Source organism: Pyrus communis, chromosome 8, assembly GCF_963583255.1.
Source record: "Pyrus communis chromosome 8, drPyrComm1.1, whole genome shotgun sequence".
Taxonomy (NCBI): Eukaryota; Viridiplantae; Streptophyta; class Magnoliopsida; order Rosales; family Rosaceae; genus Pyrus; species Pyrus communis.
Genome location: NC_084810.1, coordinates 24439649 through 24460047, shown reverse-complemented (window position 1 = coordinate 24460047; position 20399 = coordinate 24439649). Strand labels below are relative to the sequence as shown.

General features: G+C 36.8%; 2 protein-coding genes across 2 annotated transcripts; one reads left to right on the top strand and one right to left on the bottom strand.

Annotated features, from left to right (window-relative positions):
* Window positions 1–275: 275 nt before the first annotated feature.
* On the bottom strand, window positions 276–5609 carry LOC137742067 (DEAD-box ATP-dependent RNA helicase 20-like). Its single transcript, XM_068481813.1, has 14 exons — window positions 5183–5609; window positions 4914–5006; window positions 4641–4805; window positions 4440–4535; window positions 4268–4342; window positions 3707–3868; window positions 3496–3576; window positions 2837–2935; window positions 2454–2549; window positions 1929–2060; window positions 1720–1794; window positions 1328–1417; window positions 1153–1227; window positions 276–996 (listed from the first exon to the last, which is right to left on the bottom strand). The coding sequence occupies exons 1-14, from the start codon at window positions 5489–5491 to the stop codon at window positions 820–822; spliced, it is 1725 nt and encodes a 574-aa protein (XP_068337914.1). The 5' UTR covers window positions 5492–5609; the 3' UTR covers window positions 276–819.
* An 8766-nt stretch (window positions 5610–14375) lies between these two features.
* On the top strand, window positions 14376–18706 carry LOC137743784 (trans-cinnamate 4-monooxygenase). The gene is made up of 3 exons (XM_068483723.1): window positions 14376–15246; window positions 15943–16076; window positions 17926–18706. Exons 1-3 carry the CDS (start codon window positions 14462–14464, stop codon window positions 18519–18521), a joined length of 1515 nt encoding a protein of 504 aa, XP_068339824.1. The 5' UTR covers window positions 14376–14461; the 3' UTR covers window positions 18522–18706.
* The last annotated feature ends 1693 nt before the right edge of the window (window positions 18707–20399 follow it).

Sequence of the window (20399 nt, the reverse complement as noted above, 5' to 3'; positions counted from 1 at the left end):
GAGCTAAAAAGTGTTTGGTAAACACTTAAAAACAGTTTATTTTCACAGTTTTAGGTGAAAAACAGCTGAAATCATGAAGCATAAAAAATAAGCTTATTCTCACATCACAGCTGAAGCAGTTTTTTTTCAAAGCACAGCAATACCAAACCAAAGAAAGGGAAATCGAATAAACTAGCCCCTTGGTTAATCTGATTTCTAACTTTGAGGTATTTAATTACAAATTTTAAGGAGAAACTCGCGGTCTTCTGATTTCATGTGTTAGTGAAACGATTCTTAAACCCATATTTTCGTGTATGGGACCGAAACCGTGAGATTGTATATGCCTCTAGTGAAGCCATAATCAATTCAAATATTGCATTCCAATACAAACATCTCAAGAAAACTTCATTTTTAAGATATACAACGGAAGACCTATGAGCCAACCTTACAGTCTCTAAATCCGTTAAATCATTCATCCTTAGTACAGATTCTGGGTACACTAACAATGTAAACGACAGACCTGAAACGCGGACAACGCACAAGGAACTAATCGTGTTCAGCACCTTTGTAGTCCAAGCCTCAAGTCAGAAGCAACACGCCTCTATCACTTTACCGAGGTTGCAAGACAAGCATGCATAAAGCAGCACAGGCACGTTTACAGCTGACAGAGGCCATGAGGTATGGATGGGCAAAGAGGGAAGACCGAGGGAACGAGGGAGGGGGGAGAGAGTCCGGGCACTTCTATTCTAGCTTCCACACAAACTACTTACCAACGTCAATCTTGAAGCCCCACGAGTGAATCTTTGCTTGTATTTAAAAACCCACTGAAGGTAGACTTCATCAATCGTCCCAAGCACTATCTGCTGCACCTTCTTTTTTATTGTTCGAATCAGCAAACATGAACCGATACTTATCCTCAATGTTTACTGATGCTGGTCCCGCTGTTGAGCTATTGGATAAGGCAACCCTAGCTTGCTTTTGAGCAGCTGCTGCTTCTTTCTCTTTCCTTCTTGCAGTCTGATAGTCAATAGCAAAAATTGCCAAGCTTATAAACACATGAAACAAAAATTTTCTTTTCTTTCTACCCAGATTATTTATAAATGAGAAAGAAATTCTGTGCACTAGAACGATGCAAAAGCAATGTCTGTTGATAGCATATCACAGAATTAGTACCTTCCCAGTTGCAAAAGCCACAGCATTCCCAGATCCAGCATCTGATATTGCTTTCTTTATATTTGCCACGAGGAACTACAGTGTGCCATCAATAATCGAGAATGAAGAGTTATATTCTGCTAATGGAAGAGAAATAGTGAGAAGAAGCAATAAGAAAAGGTGGAGAGCAAGGTACCATGTCACGATCAGTGTAAAAGGAAGTAGATTGTCCCATTGATCCTGCTCTTCCTGTTCTTCCAATCCGGTGCACATAATCTTCCATGCTCTATATTGAGGTAGCCATAACTGAAGCTTCAGGTTTGCTATTTCACAACAAATTTAATAGCAACTGAAAAGACCAGGCTATTGAGATGCTATCACATGATAGCAAACAGACTTATGATCACAAGTTGACGCTATTCATATACCAAAGGTCACCACCTATTTGTTAAGGACAATGGCGGAAATGAAACTCTGATAAGAGCTGCCTAAATTATAGCCAATTTTCAGATAAGCTTCTAAGTTGGGTTAGTGGATTCCAGATATAAATGAACCAAGAGGCAGGCCTTCCATCGCAACCAGCTATACCTTTGGAAGATCCAAATTGATAACATGTGCAACTCCTGAGACATCCAAACCGCGAGATGCAACATCAGTGGCGACCTACACACATGGTCTCAATCAGACACTTGATAATTGGTGATGTTAAAGCTGCCTTATATTCAAGCAGAATCAGACAAAGATGAACAGATATAAAGAAAATGTGAAATTAATAGACCACAAGGCAGTGCATGTACCAAAATACTGGTAGTGCCTTTTCTAAAATCACGTAGAGCAGCCTCTCGTTCAGTTTGAGTACGACCACCGTGAAGAGCAACTGCATGCAACCCTTGTGCTACCAAAGCTTCAGCAACTTCGTCACATCTCGTCTACATGCACACCCAAATTCAATGTCAAATTTCATGAATGAGCCATACAAATGTAAAATGCAGAGCCTCACAAAAAGAGTTAGTAACGAGAGAACATTAAGTCACACCAGATTATTAATTTTTCCGTCTAGCAAGCAAGGCATAGCATCTTGCACAAAGAACAGGAAATACTTCAAATTGAATTTGCACAAACTTTTCACTAATACAAATTTCACGATAATGACCTTTAAACCAAATCATAAATGAGTTTGCCGTCACAATATAGAGGTTTGGAAGACATGCAAGCAATGCAGGAACTTGTCCATCAATTATTTATACCCATCACCATTAATTATAAGCTTGAAATGATGCTAGTCATAATCAAGTAACAATAGAGTATAAAGCATAATGTACCTTCCTTTCAACAAATACAATAGTTAAGGGAAAGGGATGGCCAGTTCCTTCAACCCGAGATGCCTCCTCTACGAGCAAAGCCAAAAGCCGATCAGTCTATACAGACAAAGCACAATTGTCAAGTTAAAACGAGGCCAAGAACTGTCCCAGTAAAAGATCTGTGAAATATGCTAGCCAAAGATGATAAGATCATCATCAAGCACAGAAATACGCAGGGAGTGGCAAATATACATAGAACAACTCTCCACACCATAGGTCTAGCACTAAATTCCTAGAAACCTCATCCCCACCCCAAAGGAAAGAAAAAGAAAAGATAATATCAGACTGCGGAATTTAAAAAAAAATGCAGAGAAGCCAATATTGCTTATTCTGGGTGAACCAACCTTCTCACTCTCAGGAACCTTCTCCAAAGTCTGAGTTACGTTTGCTGTAGGGCTACTCACTTTTCCTACCTTCACTTGCACAGGTTTAGTTAAGTATTCCTGAAGACAATAAAAGCTAGAATAAGTTTTCACTGAAATTGAGCATGAAAGTCTTAACTAAACCAGAGAGCAAGCTAGCATAATGATCTTAAAGGTATTCCAATACCAGTTTTGGTATATTAGAAAATAACAAACTACAAATTCATTTCAAACTTGGTGTAAAACTACGTTGCACTAAAGGTATAATGCATTAGTTTCTATTCATACAATCAAGATTGTCTAGTTAGTAATATGTCCATCTGGTAAGCAAAGCGATAAATAGGTCTGTATACCAATCTGCCTGTTGCAGAGCAAGAAAATAACATTATGTTACCACTAAAACAAGAGCTAATGGCTTATATGTCACAGGAAAGTGAGAAGGTTCTCAGACCCAACATACAAGAAAAATAAGCCATAGAAACATAAGATTGTAAAATGAGAAGGTTGATTCTATGAAAGAACCACAGTGACGCCTTTCCCTTATTTAGTTACACAAACTATGAATAGAATTACTTCATTACATTAACTATGATAATGTTCACAAAAGCTCGTACAAGAAAGTAATCAAGTGGAAACCTTACCTGAGCTAATTCTTCTATCTCTTCAGGCATAGTTGCACTGAACAGCAAAGTTTGATGCTTTTCAGAAAGGTTCCGCATCACCTAAAATGGCATCAAAATATGTGACATATCATTTCAGAATTAAACAGGGAATCAGATAGTTGTTCCATTTTTAAGGAAAAAGAAATAGAAAGTAAAAGGCACATTCACGTCAAAAGTTGAGACAATATACCTCTCTTATCTGCGGTTCAAATCCCATGTCAAGCATTCTATCAGCTTCATCTAGAACAACAAAAGAAATTCTAGTGAGAGAAGTGTTCCTTTGTTGTAAATGATCTATAAATCTTCCAGGAGTGGCAACCACTACATCAACTCCTGCTCGTAGCTCAGACCTCTGTCAATCCATCCAGTAGAAATACACAACAAAACAAGTATTAGCAAAGACTAATAAGATATATATTCCGTAAAATGACATAAAATTGAAAAAAACATTGCACTAAAGGCATGTCTCAGTCTTACTGCATGAGAAATCAAGGGAGGTATGAGGTTAAGTGTTTTCTTTTCATACCACAGGTCAGAGGGGAGGAGGGCGGAGGGGGGGCATTAGGGAGAAACATACGTTCCTAAGAATCTATAACACTAGAAGCATTGATTCAAACCCTAGCCCACACCTAGGCATTATCAAAACTAACAGAGAACGACAAGCACTAACGAATTTCCAGAGTCACAACACCTACAAGATCAAGAACAATTATTGAAATAAAATGTACAGTTATTCCCCCAAATCAATTACCTGCTCAGAAATGTTGGTTCCACCGACCACAATTGCAGTTCTGAAGGACTCGAGAGATGCACTAAAAGCTTTGACCTGCAAAACCACAATATAACTTAGCACTTAGAAATAAATTCCAGACTAACAATCATATACTGATAAATTCATTGTGATCTTTTGCAGCTTAGATCACCTCTTTTTCAATTTGTTGGGCAAGCTCTCTAGTCGGAGCCAATACCAGAGCTAGTGGTCCATCACCACGCTGAACAGGAGGTTGAGCCAAGCAATGCTGTACATCGAAAATGACAATTAAAACATGCCTTAAACCAAAAACTACTTAGCATGCACATATAGTCCAGACTACATAAGAATACTAAATAACGGGACCACGGACCTGTATCATGGGAATGGCAAATGCAGCAGTTTTCCCACTGCCAGTTTCAGCACAGCCTAATAGGTCCCTCCCACTGAGGGCAACTGGCATAGCTTGAGCCTGAATGGATGTTGGTGTAGTGTATCCATGATTGTCGATATCCTTCATGATGCTAGGGTGCAAACACTGAGAGTAGAGGAACGACACGTCCGTTAATCCATATGGATATACAAACTAGGCTAATTCAAAAATAGAAGTCAAAAATCTGATTGATAAAACACAAAGACGACTCACCATATCTGTGAAAGACTCAATCGGTGCCGGAGCAGAAGCAGAGTCGGGACTAACAGAAACATCCAAATTAAGCCGCAAACAAACCTCTTCAATCTACAGGCATGTAATTCCGTAAATTTCAGTTAATGATGGCGATATAAACAGACTGATAAAGTCAACAAACAGAAATTTGACTGACATTGTGAAATTAGCTGTAGCAAGAACCCTAAGCAAATGCAAATTGCAAAAAATTCAGAAAATGCAAGGAAATAACTGGATGAGCGTCGAACCATTTCAGGCTTCATGCCAAGGACGCGGTCGGAGGGCTTCCACTGAGGGACGACGGAGTCAGGGCGAGCTCTGCTGGCCTGGGAGAGAGCGCCGGAGCTCCAGCGGGAGGAGGCATTGGAGTGCGAGAAGCTGGAGAAGGAAGCAGCACCGGACGACTTATCGTTGTTGATGTGAGAGTTTGAGGAGGAGAGCTTGCTCTGATCGTCTAGGGTTCGGGACGAGGGTTTGGCGGTGGTGGTGGTGGTGGTGGTTGTGGTGGTTGTGGTGGTTCGTGAGCTCGACCTCAGGTGCGGAGGCACGTACGACATTGTTTTGCGGAGAGTTTTCTCGGAAATCGGAGAGAGTGTTTGATTTTACGGCGACGACGTCGACGACTGTTGGTGGAGTGAGTGAGTATATGAAAAACGAGAGGTGCGTGTTCGGCCAATCTTTCTCAATCGAAAGGATCATACCACGAAAATGTTTTCACTCTCGCTAGCATGGGCCTCTGTGGGTTGTGGGCCCTTTTGGGTCATTGCGGGCTTAGATTTCAGTCCATATTTCTGGGCCAGAATAACAGCGTCGTTTGGGTCCTCTTATGATTTTGGGCCGGACTCAACCCACATTTGAATTAGGTTTCTTTCTCCTCTTCTAGTATTTGGAACCAAATTTGGATTTTGACTCCAAAGGGAGCCACCTCATTGTACGACTTTTGAGGTGATATTACCCTTAAAGGCCATTACTAGGTACTTGTGGCCCTGGAGTATGAAGTTACAGGAGAATCAAGGTCTCCCATTTTCTCACTTGACTCTTTGGTTTTAAGACTGTTTGGTCACGAGAATAAGTAATTGTCCTTCTTTGATTTTCATCACCCAACCTACAAGCCGACAACCAATCAGTCCACTTGATTTATTGAATTTGATTTTATCGTCGGTTTGCAACCCCTAGAGGCCAACAATCTATTTTTGCACTACTTACCTATGAGTACATCCATAAGTAAGTAGCATGAGAGCTCTCAGCCACATCAATAGCTCATGTGCTCACTAGAATCTGTCTCTATGAGGTTGAAATGTGAATCACATGAAGCACATTACGTCTTCCACATTAGGATAAGGAATTTGTGGCCCTTGATGATCAAGCTATAGAAGAATCAAGGTCTCCCATTTTCTCACTTGACTCTTTGGTTTGAAGACTGTTTGGTCACGAGAATAAGTGATTGCCCTTCTTTGATTTTCAACACCCAACCTACAAGCAGACAACCAATCAGTCCACTTGATTTATTGAATTTGATTTTATCGTCAATTTGCAAACCCTAAAGGTCAACGACCCATTTTTGCACAACTTACTTATAAGCACATCTATAAATAAGTAGTGTGAGAGCTCTCAGCCACATCAATAGCTCATGTGCTCACTAGCATCTGTCTCTATGAGGTTGAATGCGAATCACATCAAGCACATTACGTCTTCCACTATATTAGGATAAGGAATTGAGTTTGATTCCAATTTCACATATGTCGGTCCTATGAATTGAGTCTGATAGAGAGAAACGAAAATAACCAATACAAAAATGGAATTAGATGAATCTCACAATTAATAGATAGAACTTAACTCGCTCAAACCGACAATGGTGTAAAAATTGTGTTATATTTTAATTCCTACATATACATAAATCAAACTCACATAAACCACTGCAGATGCCATCACTAGAAGCCAAACTTGTATTCAGGCTCACATGGCATGTCACGATGTGAGACAAACCTAATTAGTTTTGCTGCTCCCACAGTATTTATGAGAGAAGCCACCTCGTTGTAATCGTTCTTATTTCTGTGGGCTCCTATTCCTTTATATTTAACATGTGATTGTAATCCGTGAAACTGTCTATGGATAATATATAAAAAAAAAGAAGAAAGTAATATTACGCTGATCACATTTGTATCATCAAGTGAGTTTCGTCTCTATTAGAAAAATGAGACAAAAAATAATAATTTTATAATAAAATAAGTGTATTTTTACTCACCACCATAAACTATGTTATATGTTCGTCATACACCTCCTCATATGTTGGTCACTATTCTATTTTACTTTTTAATATTGAAAAAGAGACTATCTGAAAGCGAGACTCTCGATGGACTATCTGCCACCTCACACATCACTGTTATTTTCATGCAAATATTATAAAATAGGATAATGTTAGGGAGACATAAAATTTAAAGTAAATTTGTAAACCAACAGATGTGTCCCCAATAGAAAATAAGCACGTTTCAATCGATACTTAATTAATAATTCAATCATCAATAACCACATTATTTGGTTTAAATAATAATTTTTGTTTAAAAATTTGTTATCCCTAACATTACCCAATAAAATATTGTGCAAAAAACATGAAGTTGAGTCCATGAGTACACGGATAATCATACATCTAAAAGAGTCTTCTTAACATTTCTTATAAAATAATAAAAATAATAACTAGTAATGTAGCAACTGACATAAAGATGACGTGGATGATTTTGGTGATTGAAAAAAAAAAGGGAGAATGGTTGGGGAGAAGGTAGCTTGAGAAAGTGCGTGCCATTGGTTGTACTGAACATCCTTTTCAATGGTGGTAGGTGAGATGGGGTGAAAGCCCTGGAACTTGTCCTCACCACCAATCCACAAATTTGTATCTATCTTCTTCTTCCTTCTAACCTCATTTGATTAGTGATGTTTAGTTTCGATGATTAAAATTAATTATTAATTTATGTCCTCATAAGGTGCATCTTTATATTTTGGAGGTGGGAGGTGGATTGTCTGTCTTCCTATTTTCATACTTTCTGTTGATGTGTGGTCACGGTTAAGTTACGTTAATATTTTATATTAATTTTTTATATAAATAATAAAACAAAACGTAATAGGAATATAAAATGTTGACGTAATTTAACCGTGACTACACAAACAGAAAAATATGGAATGAGTATGGAAATGAGAGGGTATACAATCCACCTCCTTGGGGTGGTATCCCACTACAGTTAAGCACTAGGCCTCCTTGACAAGTCCTTGTATTTGTCTTTAAGCAAAATTATAGACTCAAACGGTCGCATAACTTTTATTTTCTTACGAGTTTTTTTTTTTTTTTTTTTAATGTCCTTTGTATATCTTATTAAAGTCGAAATGAGAATATTCCAATTACATATTAAATTTTGATTTGCTGATGAGAAGGATCGATCGAAATAAAGAAATACAAGAACTCCATTGAAGCAAGTTTTTCCTTGATCTTGTCTACCTGTCTTTACCAAGTGTTGCTCGCATTAGAAAGTGTTTTACGAGAAAGTGTGTGTTTACGTTTTAATTCTAAAGAAAATTAATGAAAATGGTTCGAAAATTTTGAGTTTTAACGATAAGAACAAAATAAAGGGTAAAGTGAATAGTACCAGGATTGACTTTTTAATGTAAAAATGTAATTTTTCATTAAAGTGAACAGTACCGTAAGTTTTTCGTTAAAACTCTATTTATTCTACTCCACTTTTATAAAGAGTATGTCTCTTTGTTTAATAGTTTCGTTATGAAAAGTGCTAGAGTACAAATCAATTGTCCTCGCATACGCTCATCCTACTTAAGACTGTTTTATGAAAGAGCAAGTCTCCATTTTTCACGTTACTCGTAAAACGTATAATAAAGTCATTATTATGCTACATTACCCTAATGGTTTAATTAGAGCTGGTTTAGGGTTGCTTAAATATTTTTAAAAGTAGCTTCTTATAAAACCTGAGGCCTTAATTTTGTGTTTGGTAGATGACAAAAAAAACAAAAAAAAATCACAATCATGGGTCCAAAACAACATAGAGCAAAAGCAACTCTACATATTTTTCTCAAAAAAAAAGCATTTCTTTCATTGGAAGCAGGTAAACAATACTAATAAATAAAACTTACATATTGATAATCCTACTACCTTTTTTTTTTTTTTTTTTTTTTTTTGCTAAAAGCACTTTTGGCACTATCTTTTACCAAACAATTACCTTTTTTTTCACAACTATTTATTTTCACACCACAACAAAAACAATTTTGAAAAAAAAAAAAAAAAAAACACACAGCAACCCGAAAACTAGCCCAAACTAGCCCTCTGCGCTCCTGCAACTAAGTAAGGACCAAAATATTATGATTTATTGCTCATACAAGTTGTTCTTGTGTGTGCGCGCGTATAAAATCACAAATATAGGTAGAAATGGAGAGATTTTTCAGTGTAATCGACACACGAGATGGTACATCATGTGTTATTATTTAAATGATGAGATATATATGTTTAAAAGTTAATAACTTAAAAAATAAAATTTCTCACTATTTTCATAAAAACATGTGGTGTACCACTTATATTTTCATCACAATTAAAAATTTCTCGTAGAAATGTTGAAGAGTCTTAGATGCAAGGTGAGAGAGCAATACATATGCACAACGCGTAAGGAATTGGATAGTATGGTGTGGTAGGCAGCGCATGTAATTAGGGAAGGTAATATGATTAGCATAAGGTACGACCACGCCCCGTCAAATCTAATTTAACGGCAACCTAATACGACGCCGTCTAAATATTCTAGGAATGCTAGAAGATCTGAAAGTGCATTGACATTTATTTATTTTGTCTCTCCCAATAAGTTATATCATCTGTTTTCGTATGGTAAACTTTCATTTGAAGTCGTAGGTTGTGCCTTGTGCGTGTTTGAGTGCCATAAGACTTTTCGTGTCGAGAAGTTAGCACTAGTCTTCCATTTGCGTATGATTTTCCGGCCATGCTGACGTAAACGGGCAGGCTCCGTTTGACCTAGCTGAGAAAGTTCGAAATATTTTTCGATTGAGGCTTCATTTTAAAACTAACCGAGAATGAAGAAGTGACTCAATTCTTTATAAGCAAGTGTTTGAAATTTCTTCAATACGATTGATATTTTTGTGAAAATATCGAAAAAAAATCAAAGAAAGATATGGAAATGGAAAGTGAAGTTTAAAGTTCACTCCATATCAGATAAACTCTTAAATTTTGACTAATATCGACAGATTTTGTTGATATTTTAAACATATCAGTTGAATATCAAAGAAAATTTTATATTTCGTTAAAACCAATATTTGACATTCCTTAATATATTTTTTTTAATTTCCACGTTTTTTAGCAAATTTCTGTTATTTCTATAAAAATCAACCAATATCGATATTTCTATAAATTTGCATATTGATCAATATTTCCAACGATATTAATATTTTAAACACTACTTATAAGTCCATGCGAAGTTTCTTAAATCTGCAATTTATGATTTATAATCCTAACAAGCCTCTCTTACATATAGTCATTTAATTCTCATGATAAACAACAACATATTGAACGAAGTAGAACCGCATGGGCCGTTGAGCCCTGCAATTGAGAAAAAAGAAACATTTCTCCTAAAGTTGATCAGGGGTTGTCTAAGGATGGTGGAGAAAGAGATTATTTAAAAAATAATAATTAAATAATAGAAGTTGATATTTGAGAATTTGAGATAGATTTATGGACAAAGTCCAACGTCATTTGAGTAAGCAATACGACCTTGTTTTTATAAAGAAAAAAAGATAACTACATATCTAAGCAATCAATTGCCCCTTCAAATTCTTTAGGGCCATCACATCATCGGTGATGACTCTATTTTTTATTTCATTGAGGTGTATCATATGATTCACATGAAATTGTTATTGACATTTGAAAAAAAAAAAAATCGTTTTCCACTTCTCAAAGGACAGTTTTTCACTAATGTTGTTTGAGAGATAACTAGCATGACGAATTTCTTAGAGTGTCTTCTCAAAGTGTAGTTTATTTTTCGTGCAATTTTTTCTTTTTGAGGGACGAATACAAGATGATGAGATGCTGGGTAGAAACCCAATATTGTAGTGGATAAGTACGTATGGTCGAATATTAGTGGATAAAATGTTGGGTTTTCATCTATGCGTCTGGGGTTCGAAAATTCTTATATCCTAAATTATTGTAATACTTTCGAACCCTTCCCCCTCCCTTAATAATAATAATTTTTTAAACAACATTTTAGTTAAAAATTGTCACTGAGATTTGAAATCGATAGAAGTGGTCCATGAGTTTATCAACCATCAATCATTTTAATCATTATGTGAAAAATATTTGTTAAATAAGAAACAAAATAACAAAAATACCCTTATTTTACTAAACAATAGGCGAAAATGATTCAACAAAAATTGAGAGTATTTTTTGTCATTTTTTTCAATTATTTAATGAAGATTTTTTACGGAAGAACCAAAATAATTAATGATGGGCAAATTCAGTGACATGTTCTATCAATTTTAAATCTCAATGACTAAAGTGAGGAGTTATGCGAATCTTATGAACTATTTTGACTAAAAAGGCAAAAAAAAAAAAAAATTATAAAGTGTAAATATCAATTTCCATATATTGTTGCAAACCAACTTAATATACTATATATGCTATTATTTTTTTCTTAGTTAAACCAGATTTCCTTTGTGCATTGAATTGTGGAGAAAAATGCATGGTAAGCATTTTCTTTGTTTGGAATGGATTTGATAAGACTAATTGCCGTAATAATGCCTCTTATTTCTAAGGGCAGAACACGCTTTGCACCTGTATGGTTTAGGGCATGTATCAATTTAATTTCACACGTATTAAAATTTGGCAAAAAAAGCGTTTAAAAGCATCTCCAAAGGAGATGCGAAAACATCCATGTAGGTATATAACAGTAAAAAATGACAGCAAATTTTCTCCAACCGAGCCTTCAATTTCCTACGTGGCGCTGAGTCAATTGAAGGCAAAGCCTTTTGTTGTCAAATTTGACAGCATATGTCAAATTTATTAAAGAATTTTTTAATAAATTAATATAATATATAATAAATGTTGTGTTTTTCAAGTTTTTGATTGGTTGTGTCAATCATTGAACCCCACAAAAAAATTAAAAAATTTAATAAGTAACATTATTATTTGACATATCGGGTGGAGCAAAATATTACATAAAATGTCAAATTGCCACATAAGCTATTAAATATCATTTTGATGTTTAAAATTTGACACATTATTTGGAGATGCTCTAAGTGACAAGTTGTTACGTGTTTGACTCTCCATTTACGAAGCTATCAAGTTAACCGCAATGTGAATAAGGAAAATGTCACTTTAGGCATGCTTGTTGTACAACTGCTCATTATTTGTTTGGAATAACTTTCAAATGCATGTCGGTATGTTTTTAAGAGAAGTGATAGCGATTTTTCATTAGTAACAAAAACAATTATAAGGGTTGTCACATGAGTTTTCATCGATCTAGTGATATTTGCACAAACAATCATAAAGATTAATTCCTTAGTAGGCTACCCGCAAACAGCAACAACATTGATGATAGCACAAGCACCAACATAGATTCACCACAGATACGGAACTATGAACTTAAACCGGAGCAACGTAATGCCATTGCCAACAAACGAAACAACGTCAAACCATCGCTTAAGATCTAATTATGTGTCTTAAAAGTGACGCTTGGATATTGGGATTTTTTGGTCATTATCTTTAACTTTAGTGTACCATTCATACATCCAAGATTCTAAAAAGGTAAGAACCAACATAGAATTTGGTGGACTGAGACTTCATCGAGAAGGATGTGCAAAATTCAACATTGGACGAAGCACAACTCATACAACTGACCTAATTGCTTCTCAGACTATTTAGAAATCAAGAGAAGAGATCTCCTCCGAATCTCTTCCACCAAGTCCTAGGGATCTAGACATTTGAAATTTGATTAAACGGTTATAATTATTATAATTTTTAGAGGGACCCTTTATTTGTAGCCGTTGGATCAAATTTCAATGATCGGATCTCCAAATCCCTAAGATTTGATGAGAGAGGTCTGAAGAGGATATCTTTCCAGAAATCAAGATTATGGTGGGACCCACTCCCAACTTTAGCCAAATATTATCACTAAACTTTTATTTTTTGTTGTTTATGTTCCCATAAATACTATAAATCCTTTTCGGGGTAACATTTCCATATATATATATATATATATATATATATATATATATTTGAGCGTACAGAAAAGGAAATTTAATCACAAATAATAGTTTAGGAAAAAATGAACCAAAATTAATTCTGGTGGTCGCAGCAGCGTTACTATATGATGCTAAAGCAACCACGACAACAGAAACATACACGGAGACGGACCCATTTCAATTGATTACAACCAATCCGATAGGATATTTTTTAACGTGTCGAAAACACGATTCAGTACATCAATTTCTTAATATGCCAGATCGTATTTTCGATACACTGAAAAATTTCTCCAATCCTACTGATAGCTCTGTGGGCTCCACAAATAATGTTATAAGCAGACACAGACACCTTATTTTTTACATGCGTTAAAAAAATAGCTCCATATGTGATACTAATGAAATATTTAAGTATATGTGTCAAGTTGCAAGGCTAATTTTGGAGAGAGACTTCCCTAAAGATCTTAGTACTCATAACAATAACGTAATGATAGGTGAAAACGCTAAAATATACGAAACTCCTTCTTTACTCTTCTAGGATGCACCAGAGCTTACCAGAGAGCTCAATTAAGTCCTTCTAACTTAACTTCGTTATACTTTTCCCAAAATTAACACGCATACATGTCACACTCATAAGAATAAATTAGTTTTTAAAAACATAAATTTACTCGTGCCTCTCAAATCTCAACTATTAATCTCATACTCATAAATTTAAATCGCAACAAGTGAAACTTTTTATTTTTTGAACAAACAATATTATCTACAATAAGAGGAACTATGTGAGCTTAACCTCACAATAGATTAGCAATAATATGGTTCAAACTCGCCATTGGTGAAAATCGAATCTAAAATTTTTCACTTATAAATAAACAATATCATCATTAAACCGTAATACTAAGTAACCGTAATAAGTCAAACTTAGAGGTGAAGAACATCAAAGTTTTTATTTGGTTGAAAAAGGACGAACGTCATACTATTAGCCGAACAAACATTTGAACGTCTCCCATCTCCCTCCACCTACCCGCTCGTTTACCTACTCCCCACACGCCCACACACTTTTCTCCAACCCTATCTCCGTCAAATCTAACGCCGTTACACTCCGCATTCACGCCTTTACGTCTTCCACCCACCCCCCTCTGACACATGACCACGCAACCCACCTAACGTCCGCGAAACCGTCTCCCTCTATAAAACGCAAACCCGAAACCCCCAAAACGCCAGTTCACTCTCCCACACAACTCTCTGCATTTCTGCTCAGCCCACCCACCATATCACTCGACACACCCACAGAGGCAATGGACCTCCTCCTCCTGGAAAAGACCCTTCTGGGTCTCTTCGTCGCCGTCATCGTCGCCATCGCCATTTCAAAACTCCGCGGCAAGAAATTTAGGCTCCCGCCGGGTCCCATCCCCGTACCCGTATTCGGAAACTGGCTCCAGGTCGGTGACGACCTCAACCACCGCAATCTCACCGACATGGCCAAGAAATTCGGCGACTGCTTCCTCCTCCGCATGGGGCAGCGCAACCTCGTCGTCGTCTCCTCGCCGGAGCTGGCCAAGGAGGTCCTCCACACTCAGGGAGTCGAATTCGGGTCGAGGACCCGAAACGTCGTCTTTGATATTTTCACCGGTGAGGGCCAGGACATGGTGTTCACCGTCTACGGCGAGCACTGGCGGAAAATGCGGCGTATCATGACCGTCCCCTTCTTCACCAACAAGGTCGTCCAGCAGTACCGCTACGGATGGGAGTCGGAGGCGGCGGCGGTCGTCGGGGATGTGAAAAAGCACCCCGAGGCGGCGACCAGCGGAATGGTGCTGCGGAGGCGGCTGCAGCTGATGATGTACAACAACATGTACAGAATCATGTTCGACCGGCGATTCGAGAGCGAGGAGGATCCCCTGTTCGTGAAGCTCAAGGCGCTAAATGGGGAGAGGAGCCGATTGGCGCAGAGCTTCGACTACAACTACGGCGATTTTATCCCGATCTTAAGGCCCTTTTTGAGAGGGTATTTGAAGATCTGCAAGGAAGTGAAGGAGAAGAGGATCCAGCTGTTTAAGGACTATTTCGTGGACGAGAGGAAGTAAGTTAATTCATTTTATTTATTAGTTTTAATTACTTTTACTTTTTTTTTGTCAAGTAAACGTTATTAGAGTGCAATTTTCAACTCTCCTCTTTCAACCTCAAAAAGAATAAATAACTGTTATTTGAGAAATTTTTAATTGCGACAGAAACATAAATGGTATATTATGTGTTTTAGTTGAAATGGAGGAAATTTTTATTTTTTAAGTTATTAACTTTTTAGCACATATGTTCTACTATTTGTATAGTAATACTTGATATATCATCATGTGTATCGGTCACACTGAAACATCTCCTATATTATTTACCACCCGTTATTGGCCTCTAAAAAAAAGAGGTCTCTTCAAAAGATAAAAAGAATGTTAGATACACGAAATTGCCTTTATCGTTGACACTCGACATATTTTTTAATAATATAAGTCGGTCTCACGCATATCTCTAGGGCTTGTCGGACTTCTAGAGAGCTTGACAAAAGTTAAAAAGAATTTTTATTCACGCTTTCCGGCTGTCATTATGTGTTAAAGACTTAAGCGGGTGAAAATGATAGATCGAGAATGAATACCACCATTAATAGTATGTCACGCTCGAGTTAGTCTTTTATACTTTTGTGTGATTTCAATGCGAAATGATACGACGATTAAAATGAGCGTGTGAAAATTATTGACTTGTTTTTTTTTTTCTCGGTATTTTTGAGCAGGAAACTTTCGAGCACAAAGCCTACAACAAACGAAGGGTTGAAATGCGCCATCGACCACATCCTCGACGCGCAGCAGAAAGGAGAAATCAACGAGGACAACGTTCTCTACATCGTCGAGAACATCAACGTTGCTGGTGAGTAGACCCACTCCTTATAATATTAACTCTTAACATGACAACATAGTAAATCTATTTGGAAGTGGATTCTCTCCGGATCTACTTTGTGAGAATCCTAGGGATTCACATATCTTAGTGTTTATTGTACATGGTGCGATCGATTTTCGTCAGTTATTATTTATGTTTAATTTTATATTAAAAAAATTAAATAATTTATGATCGCACGATATACAATAAATGATTAAGATGTGAGAATCTTTAGGATCCCACAAAATGAATCCGGATGGGATTCAATTCGAATCCATTTTTACTTATATAACATGAATTAAAAATGATTGTTAGGATTATTATAATTCATCACTTTGAATTCTGATATTTAAATTTAATAAAAATTAGTCCTAAGATTAGCCACTGACAGCCTATTTTATTGTATTTCTCATAATATTAATTTAACTTTGAGCAAAAATGAAAGATCCTATAAATAATTATTTTTCGTAATTGGAGGCCGGCAAATTAGATAAGGTTCTGAGATTCATATCTATGGAAGTGCATTACTTTGCAAACCAACTTTTCATCCCCACCCTATATATCTTTTTATAACATGGTGGTAATTAAATATTTATTTTCTTGATGGAGTCACTAAAATATGAAAAATAATTATATGGTTTTTTAGCTCCCCCGTATGCCACAAAGATTATCTACCCTCCAACTTCTCGTGCCTTTCTGTTTTGTGTGATCACAGTTAAGTCGCGTTAATATTTTATAGAGATAATAAGATAAAAATAAATAGTAATATAAAATATTAACATGGCTTAATCGTGATCACATAAACAAAAAAACAGGGAAGGACATACAATCCTTGTCTGTATGCCAGTGCTTGACATGTGGTGGAAGGCCTACAGGCCCCAATGATGTTTCGTAAAATTGTTTTTAGCTTACGTAAATATTGCAAGAGCCACAAAGTTTCTATTGGATACGTCGCCGTCTTTGGTTGTCCCGTTTTGATCCAGTTGGCATGCTTGTTTAGGCCTAATACTTGTGTCACCGACATATCACGATGTGAGTATGTTCTTGTGTGTGGAATTGGATCCTCTATGAGGCAAAGACTCATTAACACAGACCGTTGAATTTTGATTCAACAATTACAATTATTATAACTTTTAAAGAGACCTCTTGTTTGTAGTTGTTGGATCAAAATCTAACGGTCTGTGTTATTGGGTCAGGAGGATCCCGAGACTTTGCCTCGGAGAGGATCCAATTCCCTTGTGTCATGTAATGTACCACCTATCCCACTATTTATAACACACATATCTCACTATTTATAAAGTGTCATGTAATGTATCACCTAGTATTCTGATCACACTAAAAAAATCTCTCCAAATCTAGGTTAGGTGTGTTGGTGAACAAATATGTTGCTTTTGATCTAAATTTGCTAAACCACTTGATTGCGCCTAAACATTGGTTGTTCGTATCCTTTTATAACTTCGTTTTATATACAACCCACTTCTTTTTACCAACCTCATGACATTGACATGCAAACATGATCGCAATAGTTCTAATACAATACGATGACGTGGTATTATATTAGGTTGTAATACGTGATTGTATTTGAATATTCACAATATTTCTTTGCAATGAGCTTTGTGCAAATTCAGTTAAGGTTGTTTAATTTTAAGGAAGACTAACAAAAAGAGTTTAAAAGCTTTCAATTTTAATGATAAAGATAAAATAAAGGGTAAAATGAATAGTATCATGATTGACTTTTTAATGTAAAAATATGATTTTTTGTTGAAATGAACAGTATCATGGATTTTTCATTAAAACTCTCTTAATTTTAGGCCACTAACGTTGCATTTCTATTGAACAGCTATTGAAACCACATTGTGGTCGATCGAGTGGGGAATTGCCGAGCTGGTGAACCATCCCGAAATCCAGAAGAAGCTGAGGAATGAACTCGACACAGTCCTTGGCCGCGGAGTTCAGATCACAGAGCCCGACGTTCATAAACTTCCCTACCTGCAAGCCGTGGTCAAGGAGACTCTCCGACTTCGCATGGCAATCCCACTCCTTGTCCCCCACATGAACCTCCAGGATGCCAAGCTCGGTGGGTTTGATATTCCGGCGGAGAGCAAGATACTGGTGAATGCTTGGTGGTTGGCAAACAACCCTGCCCTGTGGAAGAAGCCAGAAGAGTTTAGGCCCGAGAGGTTTTTGGAGGAGGAGTCGAAGGTGGAGGCTAACGGGAACGACTTCAGGTATCTCCCGTTTGGTGTTGGGAGGAGAAGTTGTCCTGGGATTATTTTGGCCCTGCCAATCCTGGGCATTACAATTGGACGTTTAGTCCAGAACTTCGAGCTTCTGCCTCCGCCAGGACAATCCAAGCTCGACACCTCGGAGAAAGGTGGACAGTTCAGCCTGCACATCCTGAAGCACTCCACCATTGTGATGAAGCCGAGGGCGTAGATTGATGCTTGGGGAGGAAGATTTTGATTCTATGAAATATGATATTTGGGTTGTGAAAATGTAAATTTATCGACTTCTTTCTTTCTTCTTCTTTGTTTACTTAGATTTATGAACTTTGAATTAATGGAAGGTTCAAGTAATAAACTTTTTTTTATTAATAAGTATTTATATCTTAGTTTTGATGAGTTTGTTTTTTGTTGATAGTATTGTACTTGATGTTCGAAGTAATGAGCTTTACCCCCCAAGAATATGTGCGTGTGCGTGTAATTTGGGGGTTTGAAGTTAGGCACTTGTCATTCAATTCCAACTCTTTACCTAACACACATATCGATACAAGTGATTCAGATGTTTGAAATTTAATCTAACGGTAACTTTAAAGGAAGTTTCTGTTTTTAACCATTAGATAAAATTTTAATGTTTTGGATTACTTGATCAGGTAATCTTAGTGAAAGAGATCTGAAAAATATATTTTTCCCTCGCCACCAACCCCTCTAAATGGTTTCACTTTTTTATTCTCTTTTCATGGTTGCGAAAATTTGTTTGGTCTATTTTCACTAGCAACCTTTTCCCGTGCTTGAATTTAATCCATAGACCATGTGGTTTGCTCAACCTAAATTTCTTGACTTAAAACACACTTAACCTAATTTTATCATGATTGGTGCTGTCTATTGAGTAGACATGTGATGGTTTAGGGGGATTTTCCACTAAATTCTTAATGCCTGACATATTTACAAAAGTGATTTGAGTCCATCAGTGGATTAAGAGTCCCTTAGAGCATTCCCACCGTAGGGAATTGCTTGGGGGATTGGGTCCAAAACAATGGCCCGAGGGCCGGTGGGAGGCCTCCAGGGTTGGGTAGCCGGATGGAAGGGGGAGGCCCGAGCAAAGGGCCCGTGAGGGATTGCCAGGCCTTGAGCCCGAGGTGGGGGTGACGCAAGGCTGACGCCAGGGTGGCGTCAGCGCATTATTTTTTTTTTTTTGTGTCAGGCGCGTGCACCCCACCCGCGAGTGGGGGCACGTCCCGACACAAAAATCAGAAGAAAAAAAAAAAAAAAAAAGTGTCAGTTACCGTTGGGAAGCCACGTGGCTTCCCACGGTGCGTTGGATCTTAACGGTCACTTAATGTGGACCGTTAGATCTCAACGGTAAAAAAAAAAAAAAAAGAAGTCAGATTTAATATCCACCGTTCGATCTCAGATCGAACGGTGGATATTAAAATGCTTTATAAATTAAAAAATAAATGAAAAAATAGTTTTAAAAATCTGAAAAGTTACCGTTGTGACACGTGGCACAATCTGAAGTGTTGGAATTCAAATTTTTTTATATCCAACGGTAGAGATTAATTAATTGAATAAAAATTCAAAAAAATATCTGAAAAATCTGAAAAAAATTGTAAAAAAAATTGTTTTTACTTTTCTATAAATACCTTCTCATTATCATCTACCTTACACAACAATTTCATATTTTCTCAACTAGTTTCAATCACATTCCTTTCTTTGTCTCAAAGTTTGAATCCATTTTTTTTTCAACAAAATGACCACTGGTGCAGGTACGAATTGGTCGCTTATTGAAGATGTTGCGTTGTGTACTAGCTGGGTTGAAGTTACTCATAGTTCGCTTACGGGTAATGAGATGCAATTGCGAGAAATGTGGAGTCTTATTCATACCAATTTTCTTGAGAAAATTGGTGGGAAAAGAACCAAAGAATCGATGTCCAGTCGTTGGAAATTACTTAGCCAATCGTTTAGTACGTGGAGAGACGCTTTGGCACAAGCTAGTAGTAATATTCGAAGTGGGGAAAATTACTCGGATTAGGTAACAATATATTATTTATTTGATACCCAAATTTACATTATAATTATTTGTTTGTATTATTTA